Genomic DNA, 17,918 nt, shown 5'->3' on the forward strand with positions numbered 1-17,918 from the left:
AATCAATACACCCGAAAATGGGCAACGTGCAAATGTCTTGTGTGGTTGTCTGGACCTTGATTTTTTTAGGCACTCCACTCATACACATCGTTCTTACCTCCTACAGGACGCACTGGGGCGAACACCTCTTCACATAGCCTTGGATCTTCGCAAAGTTGAAGCAGTCAAGTTTCTCCTACAGGAAGGCGTCGACCTTGATGTCTCTGACAGGCAGATGCTGAGGCCCCTTCACGTTGCCCTTCTACAGAACTCTGAGCTTCTCGTTGAGATGCTTCTGGATGCCGGCGCTGGTGCCGAAGTCAGAGATCGAGATGGGAGAACCCTCATACAGTTCTCTCTCCTCAGGAAAAAGTTTGATGGCTTTGCCGTGTTAACAAAGTTAGTAGTGTATAAACATTCTCCATGCTTATATGCATATATGTATGTAATTCATTTTTATATAAATATTTCCCATGTTTGGATACATATAAGAATGCAATTCCCTTTCTTATTTGATCCAGTTATCTTTTCTTAAGATGACTCATAATTCATAACATATCTATCTTAAATCAGTAATATCTGTATATGTAACAAGAGAGGCATATATGAGTGTCATAGTAATACTTTTGTAAAAAATTTAAGTTGAATAGTTTGTTGTAAGAAACAATTATAATATTATAAAGAAGGGGAACACACCATGTCACTTAAGAGTTCTCTTAAAAGAATGTCACCACGTGTTTGTCACTTTATGATCGAACAAAAAGACACACTCTTAAGTTGATTATAATACTTAATAATCAATCATTAACAATAACAATAAAAATGATAATTACAATAACAAAATTGACCAATATCATTATTCTTAAGTTTCGATCCAAGGTACGACTGTAAACAAAGGTAACATGTTGAAATTACGAGGAGTAAAATCCAACTTTAATGGCAGTGATTTCATGTTCTGGAATCACCGCAACTGAGATACATTGGGTGCTACATTAAACAACCCAAGGAAATGAAGATCTACATCCACAATGTGTATAGGAGGCCACAAACTGGAGAGTTTGATGTAGGAACTGGAGAACATCAGATGGGATATCATGGGACTGAGTGAAGTCAAGCCCGAAAGGTGGAGGAAAAGTTCATGCAGCTACAAGACACTGGCATAACTTACCGAAAAGAATAACCCAGGTCAATGTTGATACTAGAGCTCCAGTGGTATTCTATCTTTTCCGAATAATCAACTTATTCAGTGTTTAGATCAAGGGTTTCATCTGCAAATCTAGTCGCATCCAATGACTACTAAGATTGCTTACGCCCTGCAGGCGTGGTCTGACGAGTCTGGGATCTGAGGGTGAGCATATCATCCACTACTGTGCAGACCTTGGCAGCCAGCTAGGCACTGAAGCTCTCCTCAAGCTTGGTTTGTATTCCAATAGGACAGGTTAACCTCATTCTACATAATATATAGTCTTTTACGGATCTGTCACCAAGATGTCTGAGAACTTTTACAGCGAATGTGATGTGCTAACCATGGTACTCATGGTGAGTGAACTGGTCAAATGAATATTAATGGTGACAGAAATTATTTGAAAGTATGGCAGAAGTGATTCTACCAATTAAACCATGATTATGCTAATAATACAGTAATATGTATCATGAAATATCTAACAAGTCATAATAATATCAAAACAACACCTGATGTAACAATAATAATAGGTAACAGAAGTACCACTTAAGATAGTGAAAAATGCTTATTCCATAACCATTGCAACCGCAATAACAATATTGAGGATGACAATAACAATAATGATAATAACAACAATAACATCAATAATTATAACTACTAACGATTATAATGAAAATAAGCAATTACACACACGCGCGCGCGCACACGCACACACACACACACACACACACACACACACACACACACACACACACACACACACACACACACAAGAAAAAACAGATATAATTGGGATTGTGGAGACAAAATTAAAAGGATCATTACCACTAAATAGTATAGGCCAAGGATTATATAATTGTTGGACCAGAAACAGAGAATCAAAGGATCATTACCACCAAATAGTATAGGCCAAGGATTATATAATTGTTGGACCAGAAACAGAAAATCAAAGCAGGGTGGAGGAGTCATGTTGCTAACCAAGAAAGGCCTAAATGCGACAAAACTCACAGAGGGAGAGAACAATGTGGAGTTAATTATGATAAGAGTTGAGGATAGAGATATGAAAAATAGAAAGTATGCAGTGATTTATGTCCCGCCTAAAACTCATGCATGGAATGAAAGTGAATACTCCAAAATGCTGGAATACACAAGACAAACACTAAATGAAATACTAAAGAAAGAAGGAAATCTAGTAATTATGGATGATTTTAACTCGAAAGAATTATGTTGAGAAGAAATGACTGTGACTGGTGGAGAACATCACTGGGGAAACATATTACTGGAAATGACCATTGACTACACATTGCCGCAATGGGTCAAGGAAAATACCAGATATAGAAATAACGATGAACCCTCAAGATTGGATTTGATATTTACATCAGAACCCGAAATTGTGGATAAAATCGAATACAAGACACCAATTGGAAAAATTGATCACATACTAATGGAACTAGAATTAAATGAAGAAACAAATATAAAGATAAACGAAAACACAGAAAAGGAACACAAATGTACAACAAAACAGATTTTGGGAAACTTAGAAAATTCTTTCAAGAGGCAAATTGGGAAAAATTGAATAATGAAGAAACAAAGGTGGAAGAGAAATAGACAATTTGGAAGGAAATCTATAATGAAAGAGTGGACAAGTATGTACCTAGACAAAAACAGGAAAGGGTATACATTAAATCCTGGCACAATAAAAAGTGCAGTGAGGCAAAAGACAGAAGAGATAAAGTCTGGAAAAGATGAAAAAAATCTGAGAAATGGAATATATACACCAAACTAAGAGACGAATATGTAAAAATACGTAGGGGAGAAAAAAGAAATTATGAAAAGGACTTAATAGACAAATGTATCAACCCAAATCATTTTATAGATATGTAAACGGCAAACTAAAAAATAAACAGGAAATACTTAAATTACGTCAAGGTAACAGGAAATACATAGAAGATATAGAAATGGCAGATATTGTGAACAAACATTTCAAATCTGTATTCACCAAAGAAAAAGAAAATCAACAAAACTGTGATCAAACAAATGAAGTAAGATTTCCTCCAATGAAGCAGTATCGCAAGACACAGTACATCCACAGCAAGGCCGCTTCATTAAATCGGCGACCCTCCCCCTCTCCGTCCCCTCATGCATAAAAGGAGAAGACGGGGAGAAATCCCTTCGGGCTGCGTCAAATTCTTCTCACACATACTACCTCACCCCCCATCCCCCCACCCATTCCACCTCATGCATCACAAAATTGTTCTGGGTGGCAAATGAAACTAGGGAGGCACAGTATACATATATAATATGGCTAAATCACAAAATGACACGAACACAATAGACAAGCGTGCGGGAGACGTGAACGTCAGGTGTCAACTGGCTTCCGACGCCACTCATCCAGGGTTGCCAGATTACCCAAGCCATGCCTTGCGGCATTTGATAAAAATAATAAATACGGCATTTAGAAATATATATACAAAACACACACAGAATATAATACAATATAAATATACTTAATACACAATACAATGATAAAGAAATGTACTGAAATAATACAATGTATGTATTATACACCATGCCAACACATCGCTCGGCCCGCGCCCTCGGTGCCCACACCGAGCAACCAAGAAAAACTGACCGAGGCAGAGTACAAATACAGGCAAGCCACACACAAACCACACGCATAAGTGGCAGACAGAAGTGTGGCACACATGGAACTTAAGCACACCCAAAACATTACACAAATACACATACACAATGATAAAGAAATGTACTGGCGCCAGTAAAAAAAATACATAGGACAATTGCCGGACGTCCTGGACATGAAACATGAAACAATACAAAATACACAATATACAAAATACACATGAATTAGACAATAGACATAGGACAATGGGAAGAACAAAACACCATTGGCAGAAAAATAAGTTTGCAAATATAACAAAGATTACATCCCCTACCACAGGTACGCTAAACCCAAGTGAGTCTGCGCCCAAGAAAATACACAATTTACAATAGTAAGGGTTAGGGGTACAAAACTTCATAATCCAATTACATACAAATACATACAAATACACAAAAATACATACAAGAGGCTCACTCGACCATCAAGGCCTAGCACTTCGTGAACGTAGATGATACGAGTGGCCCACAATGGGTGATACAATGGGAACATTGAGTGTTGGGGGAGGTTGGGTGAATGCAGGTATGGGCACCTGCGTCTTTTTAAGCCTGTCAGAATGGCAAATCTCACTAAGACCCGTAGATGGGTCAAAAACCCTGAATTTGTTGGGATGGAGCTGTTCTGTTACTAAAAGGGGACCTGTGAATTTACAATTTAGTTTGGATTGGCGGTCCGGCATGCTCCTAAAGACATGATCCCCAACAACGATGTTCACAGGCTTAGCACGACCATGTTGGTGTTTTAACATGTCAGCCTTGGAAATAACAAGTTTGTCCTTAACAGACGCATAAATATCATGCAACACATGATCCTGAAGTTTACTGTAGTCATCCACATTGTAGAGGGGACGAGCAGGACTGTCGAGCATGTCATAAGGGAGTCGTTTCTCTGATCCAAAGACAACATAGTGGGGCGTTTTTTCCGTGGAAGCGTTTATGGTTCTGTTGATACAAGCACTAACATGGGGAAGCCAATCCTCCCAAAGACTCATGAAAATGACTAGCAAGGTGACGTAAGATCTACAAAATTTTCCTGATTGTCCTCTCTACAAGACCATTGGACGTCGGATGATAAGCAGTAACAAAAGTTTGTTTAATGCCGTAACGTGCACAAATGCCTGCCAAAACCTCGTTCTTAAATTCAGCCCCATTATCACTAAGGAGCACCGAAGGAGTGGTGTATGGACACAACACATGGGAAACTAAAGCATGTGCTACAACTGGTGCAGATTTGTTACGTAAGGGAGCTAGGACCACAAAACGACTAAAATGATCCACACATACAAGGACATACACAGAGCCCTGTGTGCTACGAGGCAGTTGCAAAAGGTCTATAGCTACAGTCTGAAAAGGGCGAGAAGGAATAGGGTACTCTAAAATGGGAGCAGTGCTCGTAGAACCTTTGTTCTGGGCACAAGAACTACACCGGGCTACATGAGAGGCAATGTCTAGTCTCATTTTAGGCCAATAATACTTCTTCCGTGCCATAGCCAGAGTTTTGTCACGACCTGGGTGACCAGCCTGAGGGGCATCATGAGCAAGGGACAAAACAATGGGAACTAGAGACTCAGGGATCACTAGCTGCGCCACATCCTGCTCAAACACTTCCACATTGCGAATGAGAACTTCGTCCTGCAGGGAAAATTGGTACAGAGGTACTGGTAAAGCTGGTAAGGTGGAATCATCACCAGACTCCAAAGCATAGATGACAGCAGACCAGACAGGGTCTTCACGCTGAGCTTTTACCAGATCCTGCAGGGAAAAGTTATCAATCACGGTAACAGCAGCAACAGGGATATTCCGTGAAAGTGCATCAGCAACATGATTAGCTCGCCCGGGCAAATGCTTTAGGGTTGGATTGAATTCCTCAATCGTGAGGAACCATCTGGCTAGGCGACCTGACAGATTCTTTCCTTGAAAAAGCTGAGTTACAGCAGTGTGGTCCGTGTAGACTGTAATAGGATATCCAAAAATGATATCACGGAAGTGCTTTAAAGCCCACACCACAGCCAGGGCCTCTAAATGAGTAACAGAGTAACGGGACTCAGGTTTGTTTAGAATGCGACTAGCATATGCAATAACATGAGGTCTACTTCCTTCTACTTGTTGCATAAGTACAGCTCCAATACCTGTACCAGAAGCATCTGTACAAATAGTAAAGGGGATACTATAATCAGGGAAAGCCAATACAGGTGCTTCAGTAAGAGCAAGCTTCAAAGAATCAAAACTTGTCTGATGGACATCACGCCACTGGAAGGAAGAGTCCTTCTTGAGAAGGCGAGTGAGAGGGGAAGCGATTGAAGCAAAGCCTTTAATGAATGCACGATAGTATCCTGCAAGTCCAAGGAAGGACCGTACATTTTCAACCGACTTCGGTACAGGGAAGTCTCTGACTGCCTTGATCTTTTCACCAGTGGTATGGATACCATGTTTGTCTACAACATGACCTAGAAACTGGATACTAGCCTTGAAAAAGGAACACTTGGGTAAGTTGAGTTTTAACCCAGCTTCAGCAAACCGTTGCAAAACCATGGATAACTTAGAAAAGTGGCTCTCCACATCTTTGGAAACAAGAATCAAATCATCCAGGTAAACAAAAAGTCCATTCCCAATTAAGCCATGAAATATAGAGTTAACTAAACGCTGGCAAGTCAAAGGAGCATTCCGCAAACCCATGGGGCAACGAAGCCATTCATAGTGCCCATTGGGAGTCGAGAAGGCCGTGATCTTACGAGACTTCTCCTCCAGGGGTATCTGCCAAAAACCTGCTTTTAAATCTAAAGTGGTGAACACTGTATTACCATTGCCAATGGACTGTAGAAGCTCGGTTAAGATAGGCAGAGGATAATGATCAGGAAGAGTGACCTCATTGACTTTCCTATAATCAACCACAGGACGAAAAGATCCATCCTTCTTAGGCACCAGGAGAAGAGGCGAATTCCACTCGGAGTGGGACTCCTGTGCAACACCTTCACTCAACAAATCGTCAACCAAGGACTGGGCTATAAGCCGACGAGAATGAGGCAACCTGTAAGAGGGGACGTAAACAGGACGAGTGCCTGGCTGAAGGTCAATTCTATGAACCATACGATCCGTAACCCCTAACGGATCACCTGGTAAAACCAAAGCCTGACGGTGGGTAACTAGCAGGTCAAGGAGACGAGGTGTCTCTTTAGGAAAATCAGTTTCGCCAACAAATGTGGCAAGTTCAGAAGCTACGCGAGCAGGGTCACGTGTTGGAGGAGACTGTAGAACAGAAGCTGCTATAATAGGAGAATCTTGGAAAGCAGCAACGCGTACCACCTCAAAGGAGCCTAAGTGACTGCCAGGAGAGAGAGAAATAGGAGCACCCGTAACATTGGTTACCATCGCTGTGGTAACGTGATCCTCACGAATAGTGGAGAGAGTTCCTTCTAGGGCAAGCCGACGAATACGAATAGAATCAGGGAAAGAGAGAACGTCAGACCCAATTGGGGCACCTGAGACGCACACTGGAACTCGAACAGAACTTGAAGGTTCAATAAGATGCTCTCCTACAACAACAGCAGCACAATGAGCAACAGGGGCAGAGGTCTGAGAAATTGGGACAGGCACAAAAGAATCACAAACGGAAACTGGCCTATCCGAAGCAGAGATATCAACTTTGCAGAAAGTCACTACACGGCGACTAGGAGAAATATCTATGCTATGAGCTGTAAGAGCATCAATACCCAGGAGGCAATCACACTTAAGGGCAATGCCAGAGACAACAGCAAAAGTGACATTGAATACTGTAGCTTGCGAGAAAATATGTAAAGGAAGACAAACTGATCCAAGAACAAGCAAGGGAGAGCCTTGCACAGAATGCAAATTATTACAAAAGGGAGATAAAGGAAGATTATACAATTCTCGCAAGGCAAAGTAAGCCTTTCTACTTAACAGACTACATTCTGCACCAGTATCTACAGTGAGTGAAATAGGCGTTTCCCAAGTGAAAAATTGAAAGGTAAGTAATTGAGAAGATTCAACAACCACAAAAGGAATTATTTGAGACCGAACATTGCTGGTCAACTCTTGGGGTTGGGAAACATGCGCTGGGGAAAATGGGATTGACGAGGCTGGTGAGACGTCTCCTCCCTAAGTTTCAAAACCTTGAAACATTGATCAGTCGAATGTTTACACTGACCATGAATATGGCAATAACTGAGTCTACCTGGAGGCTCTACTCTGGAAAGGTCATGCGATTGATTAGAAGAAACAGTAGGTACACTCCTACCAACAGGGGACAGTTTTGACTTGTGTACCTGGCGCCTACGGCGGAAACAAAAATCGCTGGAATGACCAGACCTGTTACAAAAAGTACACAACAGGGGAGGGGGTGTAACTGTAGATTGAGGGGAACTAGGAGAACAAGGGACATGACCCTGTTGATGAGCATTGCTAATACACAACGAGCTAGATGGAACTTCTCCCAGTTTACGTGAAAGTTGTGATGCAAAGGACAATAGAGTGTCATCAGGCTTATACTTGAGAGAAGATGCTGCTCGTCTCTCAGAAGGCACCAAAAAAAGAATATATAGAAGAAACTCTACGATAAGGCGAAATCTATCTATGGAAATGTTACCTTTCTCTACCCAGTCCGACTGGGACAATGACTCGAAAGCTTCAACAGTAATGATACTGGCCTGAGCTTGCGCACGGCGATAATCCAGAGTACCTAGTCGGGATACGAGAGTATCAGCCAGTTTGAAGCACCAATGGAACGCACCTCCACCAAGAGTATCTGCGAAAAGTTTAAGAAAATTAGCCCTAAATATATCATAATCATAGTTTAGAAGTTTAGGATCTAAACATGAAGCCGAGAGGAGCTCTGCAGCAAAAGAATGTGGCACAATCTGGGACCTCACAAAGGAGATCTTCTCAGGCCCCGTCGAAACATTCGACTGTACGATTGCGTCCTCACATTGACGGATAAATACAGCAGCCCTATAATTAGGGTCTATCCCAGAAAAAGGGACCACAGTTGGATTCTGATGCAGTAATGTTGCCCTATTTCCCATTGGCTCAGATGAGTATGTCGGGCTGAGAAACGAAGGCCTCGATTTAGACATGGTGGGAGATGATAACTTTGTCCCACTTCTTAGAAGCACAAGAAAACACTAACACCAATATGAAATGTAAAAAAAAAAATAATATAGTGAATCACACTGACAATGACATAAGTTACAGAAACACAAGCATTGACATTAATGCCATACATACATCAATAATGAGAAAAAATTTATAGGAGGACCGTAAATAGCAAAAATTCAATACTACAATAGAGCACAATACGTAAGTATAGACATACGGTACAGGCGACGAGAATCTAACATTCCGGGGTAACAATTCAAAGTACACAAATGACGTCGCCAAAAACTTACATAAATCATACAAGCATGAAAAATATAATGCATAAAACATAAGCATTGGAATACGTATACGTAATTAAGCACACGTCGCCCAGCGACGACAGTTCCAACATTCAAAATATGACGTCACGGTTTCGAGCAGGGAAGCGTCACTTAACCGGTCTTCACAGATTTAACTTTGGCTTCTCCTGGAGCAAATAAACTGTCTAATTCACCATCCAGGCGCAATTTCCGCTGAGGGTACCCACGGAGCAATAATCAGGACAGGCGACGATGACGTCCAGGAATAGCAGGAAAAAAATCACCTGACGGCAACCGGCCTGCGCCGAAATACAACTGAAGACACAGTGTCCAGAGTACTATAATGTCTTTTAAAAGTTCATATTCACTGAAAATACCTGGCTGGAACGAAAAATTGGGGAGAAAAACACAACACAGAAAACAAAACCGGCCGGTTATTCAAGACATATAGTTCTAGTCTTGATACTTAATTAAACATACAATCGTTAATACCGCTGCCACCAAATGTTCTGGGTGGTAAATGAAACTAGGGAGGCACAGTATACATATATAATATGGCTAAATCACAAAATGACACGAACACAATAGACAAGCGTGCGGGAGACGTGAACGTCAGGTGTCAACTGGCTTCCGACGCCACTCATCCAGGGTTGCCAGATTACCCAAGCCATGCCTTGCGGCATTTGATAAAAATAATAAATACGGCATTTAGAAATATATATACAAAACACACACAGAATATAATACAATATAAATATACTTAATACACAATACAATGATAAAGAAATGTACTGAAATAATACAATGTATGTATTATACACCATGCCAACACAAAATCATCCATATACAACCATTCTCCATTCACCCCCTGTCTTCTGTCCTCTCCTGTCCTTCCTCAACAGACATTCCCCTCTTCCCCAAAACCCCTTTCACCCCATCCATCCATCTTATCCCAGGTCGCCCCCTCATATTCATTCATTCCACCTCTGCCTTCCACACCTCTTTTACCAGTATTTCTTCACTCATTCTTTTCATGTGTGTGTCCAAACCATTCCAATACTCTTTCATCAACCCTATCTCCCAACTCCCTTATCACCCCTGTTCTCCTCCTCACCCCCTCATTTCTCATCTATCCAGCCTAGTAACCCCCAACATACTTCTCAGACACCTCATCTCAAACACATTCAAACTCCTTCTCTCTTCCTCTCTTATGTTCCTTGTTTCTGCCCCATACAGTGCTGTTGGCACAATCACTCCTTCGTACAATCTCCTCTTAGCCTCCATTCCCAGATGTCTATTCCTTATTACACTTTTTAATTCACCAAGGCATTTAGTTGCTTCTCCCAATCTACATTCTACCTCCACCTCCACTCCACCCTTTCCTGCCACATTCGCACCCAATTATCTAAAACTATCCACTTCCTCCAGTCACTCTCCCTTAATGCTCACTTCCATTCTGCTGCCAATCTCTCCCCTTGTACATCTCATCATCTTACTTTTACCCACATTCATCTTCAGCTTTCTTCTTTCACACTCCCAAACTCTGTCACCAACTTCCTCAATCCCTCCTCCCACTTTTCTCCATTTTCTTTAAATATCTCCAATCCCTCACACACTACCCTTGCATTTACCTCTCGCACTACCCCATTCATGTATAAGTTAAACAGCCAGGGTGACATAACACATCCTTGACGAAGTCCCACCTTTACCTCGAACCACTCACTCTCTCCATTTCTAATCCTGACACATGCTCTACTACTCTCGTAAAAACTCTTGACAGCTCCTAGAAGCTTTCCTTCTATCCCGTATATCCGCAAAACCTCCCACAGTGCCCTCCTATCTACCCTGTCATAAGCCTTTTCCAAATCCATAAAAGCCCCAAAAAACATCCTTACTTTTTCCTATAGCTTTCTCACATATCTATCTTACCACAAAAATCTGATCTACACAACCTCTAACTGTCCTAAATCCACACTGTTCCTCACCAATTACTCCCTCTGTTCCTCTCCTAATCCTCTCAATCAAGACCCTTCCATAAGCCTTCCCAACTACACTTATCAAGCTAATTTATCTGAAACTACTACATTCACACTTGTCCCCTTTTCCCTTGTAAAGTGGAACTATACAGGCACTCCTCCAGTCCTCCGGCACTCTACCAGCCAGTCCACCATCACTGTACCTCTTTTTTTTTTTTTTTTTTTTTTTTTTTTTTAACATTCTGCATGGCATCCATCCAGACTAGGTGCCTTACCTGCTTTCATCATCTTAACAACTGCCTTCATTTCATTCTTCCTTGTTTCTTCTCCACTTTCCTCACTCATCACCGTCATTTTCTTAGCACTTCGCACTGCATCTATCTTTCCCTCCCTATCCTCCTTCACATTTAGCAACTCCCTTAAAATATTCTGCCCATCTTCCCCTTACTGCCTTCTCTTCCATCATCATCTCTCTATCTGCACCTTTTACCTTTTCTTCTCTACTTGGTTCACCTCCTCTTCCTCTCTTAATTTCTTTCCAAAACATCTTTTTATTACTTTCAACATTTTCTGTCATACTCTTACCCCATTTCACATCTGCTCTCCTCTTTACCTCCTTTACCTTGTGCTTTACTTTTCTTCTCTTTTATTTATACCTCTCATATGACTTCCATATAGTGCCAATATATAAGGGGAAAAATAAGGAAGACCCAAGAAATTATAGACCGGTGTCCCTAACGAGTACAATTGTTAAAATTTGTGAGAGAATCATCACAGATAGATGGACGAAATATCTGGAGGAGAATAATATACTGAACCCGAGGCAATTTGGATTCAGACAGGGAAGATCATGTACCACTAATTTGGTTTGTTTTTATTTAAAGTTGATAGATAGATATATTGCAAAAAAGGGATGGCTGGGTAGACTGTGCCTTCCTGGACTTGCAAAAGGCATTTGATAAGATACCACGCAGAAAATTGCTATATAAACTGGAAACAATAGGAGGCATACATGGAAAACTATTGAATTGGATGGAGGACTTCCTACATGGAAGAAAAATGAGAGTGGTGCTCAGAGACAAATATTCAAAATGGGAAAAAATGAGTAGTGGCGTCCGATAATGTTTGCTATATATGTGAATGGCATGGACGAAAGTATTAAATGTTACATGAACTTCTTTGCGGATGACGTAAAGTTATTAAAGAGAATAAACTCCGAAATAGACTGTGAGTCATTACAGAGTGATCTGGACAAAGTCTCAGAGTGGAGCAAGATATGGAAAGTAGAATTCAACATCAAGAAATGCAGTATAATCGAATTTGGGAAAACCAAGAATAGGATTTCAGGGCAGTATAAAATTGATGGAAAAGAAGTAAAGAAAGTAAATTCTGAAAGGGACCTAAGAGTAATCATCACCAAAGACATGTCACCAGATAAACCATGAATAAAATAGTCGGAGAAACATACAATTTGTTGAGATCAATAAAGGTGGCTTTTAAATACCAGGATAAGGATAAAAGAAATATTACACACACTAATAAGGCCAAAACTGGAATATGCAGCGCTGATATGGTCACCCAATACAAAAAAGAATATAAGAAAATTAGAAAGAATACAAAGATCAACGACAAAGATGATCCCAACACTTTCAAACTGACTGGCTGAAATGGAATTGCCGACTCTAGAATAAAGAAGAGAACGAGAGGACCTACTAACTATCTTCAGAATTATGAAAGGAAAAGAACGTCTTGATAGAGAGGACTTATTAAAGTGGGACAGAGGAAAAACAAGAGGACATGTAATGAATCTCAAAAAGGATAACTACAGAAGAGACCTGAAAAAGAACAGCTTCCCACACAGAGTGATAGATATCTGGAACAAATTGGACGAAGAAATAGTGTGTGAAAGCACAATACAAGAATTTAAGAACAAACTTGATCTTGCGAGATACAAAAAAAGGTCAACATAAGCCAAGGTCCGTGTAGACTGGTCAGCCAGCCGAGCGGGCCGAGCGCGGGTGAGGAGGCGTGATGACGTCATCCACGCCGCACCTCCCAGCCACTCACAGTACTGACTTGAACTTGACCACCCTTGGAGCCTGTTATCTCTTCCCCTCCCCCCCTTTTTTTAACTGCATTACATATTACCTACATGCATTACTAATTAGATGAACAAATACACAAATATATTCATAATAGTTTTGGCAAACAGTAGTCATAATACAAAGAAAAATTAAGTTCACACCATTCATAATGTTCGCATAAATATTCAATATTTGTTATTGAATATAAGCCACTTAATCATAACATAAACAACAAAGGAAAACAAGTAATATGGTCCTAGTGAAAAAGTAAACTACATATCATTCATGTGGTTAGTTTCATTAGCTTTCTGTTTTGACCTTTGCATGACTTATGTTTTTTCTTATTTGTCTTAATGGTATTATTTAGATTCCTAATTCTAAAGTACTGTACACAGATATTTTGGCACAAAATGATATGACATCATGAGGTACATCAAGTCCAACATTTTCTAATTCACGAACAAGGGTTTTCAAGCACTCTTTTCCTTCCTTGAGACTGTCACCGTGTATTACTTTAAATGTTTCTCTCATAGTTGTTAATTGGGAAAAGATGTCAGCAGGAGCATACAATCCACCTCTGTTTACTTCATCAATCCATCTTTTAGCCATGGCAGGAGGCCTACAGTCACTTGCTTTGTGGCCTAAGTGAGGATATTTTGACTATTTGTCAAATAAAACTAAACTTGAGAAAAGGGAAAATGAAGTTTCATGTTTTGATGAGAGGTAGTTGGCATCAAAACTGTACATTACTAGTCTTTGCTTCAAAGATTTGGATGTTGGGCCAGATGTAGATTATGAGTATGATAACATTGATTAAAACCTAAGAGACTGTGTAATCTCAGTTTCTAATCCACAGAAAGCAATCCACGTACTTATAGAAGAAGAATCTCTCAAATACATTGGTGGTTATATTGTTAAAAAATGTAACACAAAATATCCTCACTTAGGAATCTAAATAATAACATTAAGACAAATAAGAAAAAACATAAGTCATGCAAAGGTCAAAAAGAAAGCTAATGAAACTGACCACATGAATGAGATGTAGTTTACTTTTTCACTAGGACCATATTACCTGTTTTCCTTTGTTGTTTATGTTATGATTAAGTAGTTTATATCCAATAACAAATATTGAATATTTATGCTAACATTATGAATGGTGTGAACTTAATTTTTCTTTGTATTATGACTACTGTTTGCCAAAATTTTTATGAATATATTTGTGCTTACAATAGACCCTTTAATATTCCAAGTGTTCATCTAATTAGTAATGCATATAGGTAATATGTAATGCAGTTAAAAAAGTGGTCAAGTTCAAGTCAGTACTGTGAGTGGCTGGGAGGTGCGGCGTGGATGACGTCATCACCCCTCCTCCCCCGCGCTCGGCTCGCTCGGCTGGCTGACCTGTCTACATGGACCTTGCCATAAGCATAGCTCCCCTTTCCGTATAATAGAACTAAGTAAATACAACTAGGTAAACACACACACACACACACACACACATATATCCACCGCAGGGACTCGAACTTTTGCCTTTGTGACTATTTATTATGAAACAAAGATGATAGCCATTGAGCCAGCCAGACCGTACAAAAGGAACGAACTGAACTACGACCTGGTAGTTCCCCGACGGCACTAGGTCCAACAGCTAGTCCTAAGTCGTAGTCCAAGTCGTTCCTTTTGTATGGTCTGGCTGGCTCAGTGGCTATCGTCTTTGCACCATAATAAGCAGTCGGTTAGGCAAAGGTTCAAGTCCCTGAGGTGGAGCTAATTTCCATTTCTCACAATAACACAACGTATATATATGTGTGTGTGTGTGTGTGTGTGTGTGTGTGTGTACACCCACACACACACACACACACACATATATATATATATATATATATATATATATATATATATATATATACACGTGTGTGTGTGTGTGTGTGTGTGTGTGTGTGTGTGTGTGTGTGTGTGTGTGTGTGTGTGTGTGTGTGTGTGATTCATCATGGTCTTGGATCACGTGTTGGACTCGTGATCGACAGCTATTTCCCTCCCGGGAGAGAGCTCAGAGCTCATATATGGCCGATCTGTGGGTAATACTGCGACCTTACACACACACACACACACACACACACACACACACACACACACACACACACACACACACACACACACACACACACACACACACACACACACACACACACACACACACACACACACACACACACACACACACACACACACAAATCCCCGCCCAGGAGAGTTGGAGTAACAACTCGCAGCGCAACGATTACTGAAATTATTTCAGCCCTGGGCGGGGTTTGAACCCGGATCACCGTAGTGGCAGCCGGGAACTCTAACCACTGTGTGTGTATTTACCTAGTTGTATTATACGGGAAGGGAGCTATGCTCATGGTGACCCATCTTTATATCTTTCAGCATCAAGTTTTTTCTTAAAATCTTGAATAGTGTTTGCATACACTGTTTCTTTATCTAATTTTTTCCAGGTGTTCATCACTGTGTGGGAAGCTATTCTTTTTCAGATCTCTTCTATAGTTATCCTTTTTGAGTTTCTTTTCATGTCCTCTTGTTTTTCCGTTGTCCCATTTTAATAAATCATCTCTATCTAGGATTTCCATTCCATTCATGATTCGATAAATAGTCAGTAGATTTCCTCTTTCTCTTCTTTGTTCCGGAGTTGGTAATTCCAATTTGGACAATCTTTGTCCGTATGTTAATTTGAAGGGAGTTGGTGCTATCTTTGTCGTTGCTCTTTGTATTCTTTCTAATTTCTTTGTGTTCTTTTTAGCACTTGGTGTCCATAGTGTTGCTGCGTACTCCAGTTTTGGTCTTATTAGTGTAACTAATATTTCTTTAATTATTTCCTCATTCAAATAGTCAAATGCCACTTTCATTGATCTTAATAGTTTGAAGGTTTCTATGACTATTCTACTGATATATTTGTCCGGTGACATGTCTTTGCTGATTATATTACTCCAAGGTCTCTTTCCTATTTCACTTTTTTGACTTCTTCACCAATTTTATAATTTCTCGATATTCTGTTTTTACTTTTTCCAAGCTCCATTATACTACATTTCTTGATATTAAAGTTTACTTCCCACTTTTGACTCCATTTCCAGATTTTGTCTAGGTCTATCTGTAATGATTCACAATCTGTACTTACTTTCTTTAGTATTTTTGCGTCATCTGCGAAGAAATTCAAATAACATCCCACTCCTTCATGCATGTCATTTATATATATGGCAAACATGGTTGGAGCCAATACCGAATCTTGCGGGACACCACTTATCATTTCTTCCCAGGTCGAGTATCTGTCTCTAATTACTACCCTCATTTTCTTCCCAATCAAGAAGTATTCCATCCATTCCGATAATTTTCCTTTGATGTCACCCATTGATTTTTTTTTTTTTTTGTACTTTATCAAATGCTTTTTGTAGATCTAGAAAAGCACAGTCCGCCCTTCCATCCCTTTTTTGTATTATTTCTATTAGTCTCGAACAGAAGCAGATCGGGTTTGTTGTACATGATCTCCCTTGTCTAAATCCAAATTGATTTGGTTTCAGTATATTTTTTCTTCCAGATGTTTAACCCATCTACTTTTGATAACTTTTTCACATATTTTTGTTATTGTGCTTGTAAGGGAGACCGGTCTATAGTTGGTTGGATTTTCCTTGTTTCCTCCTTTATATATTGGTACAATATTCGCATTTTTCCAGTCCTGTGGTACCTTTCCTTCTTTGAGAGAGTGTTTAATTATCTTGTATATTTTCTCCGTCAACTCCTCTATGCATTCTTTCAATATCCAATTTGCAATTCCATGCGGACCGTGTGATTTTCTGACATCAAGGTTTTTTACTTGGTCTTTGATTTCCTTCTGTGTCGCACTTATCTCCTACATTGGGGGATATCTCTCTCTCTCTCTATTTCCTCACAGTTTTGTGAACTTTCAATTGCGAATACCGATTTGAAATGATTGTTCATAATTTCAGCCATTTCTACTTCTTATTTATATTTCCTCGGCGCAGTCTTTCTATTTCTTGTTTGTTCTTTAGTTTACCATTTATATACCTGTAAAATAGTTTAGGTTCTTCCTTGCATTTTTCTATTATATCTCTCATAGTTTCTCCTTTCATCTCTGCGTATTTTTACATAAGCATTTCTTAGTTTGATATATGTTTGCCATATACTCGTTTTTTCCCCCCATCTTTTCCAAGGTTTGTCTCTTTTATCCTTAGCCTCACTACATTTTTTGTTGTACCAGCTTTTTATGTATACTCTTTCTTGCTTCTGTTGTGGTACATATTTGTTCACTCCCTCGTTGTAAATTTCTTTTAGTATATTCCATTTCTCTTCCATCTTTGTTTCTTTATTTAAGAAGTTATCCCAATTTGTGTTTTGAAAGAATTTTTTGAGTTTCTCAAAATTCGTTTTGTTGTACATTAGCCTTCCTTTTCTATGTTTATCGTTTCTTCTTGAGTCCATTTGCTCTCTTAGTTCAAATTCTATTAGTACATTGTCACTCTTCCCTATTGGAGTTTTGTAATCAATTCTGTCCACAATTTTAGGCTCTGACGTAAGTATTAAATCTAGTCTCGATGGTTTC

At 39.8% G+C, this 17,918-nt stretch overlaps 1 protein-coding gene across 1 annotated transcript in view; it reads left to right on the forward strand.

Moving 5' to 3' along the window:
• LOC143025757 (uncharacterized) overlaps nucleotides 1–17,918 on the forward strand; it is a 240,789-nt gene that overhangs the window by 202,381 nt on the left and 20,490 nt on the right. The window contains exons 10-11 of the mRNA XM_076185763.1: nucleotides 107–378; nucleotides 1,299–1,396. Of these exons, the coding sequence (XP_076041878.1) occupies nucleotides 107–378; nucleotides 1,299–1,396 (370 nt within the window). The remainder of the gene's footprint in view (nucleotides 1–106; nucleotides 379–1,298; nucleotides 1,397–17,918) is intronic.

This window comes from Oratosquilla oratoria, chromosome 5, assembly GCF_046742065.1.
Source record: "Oratosquilla oratoria isolate Oo_2021 chromosome 5, ASM4674206v1, whole genome shotgun sequence".
NCBI lineage: Eukaryota > Metazoa > Arthropoda > Malacostraca > Stomatopoda > Squillidae > Oratosquilla > Oratosquilla oratoria.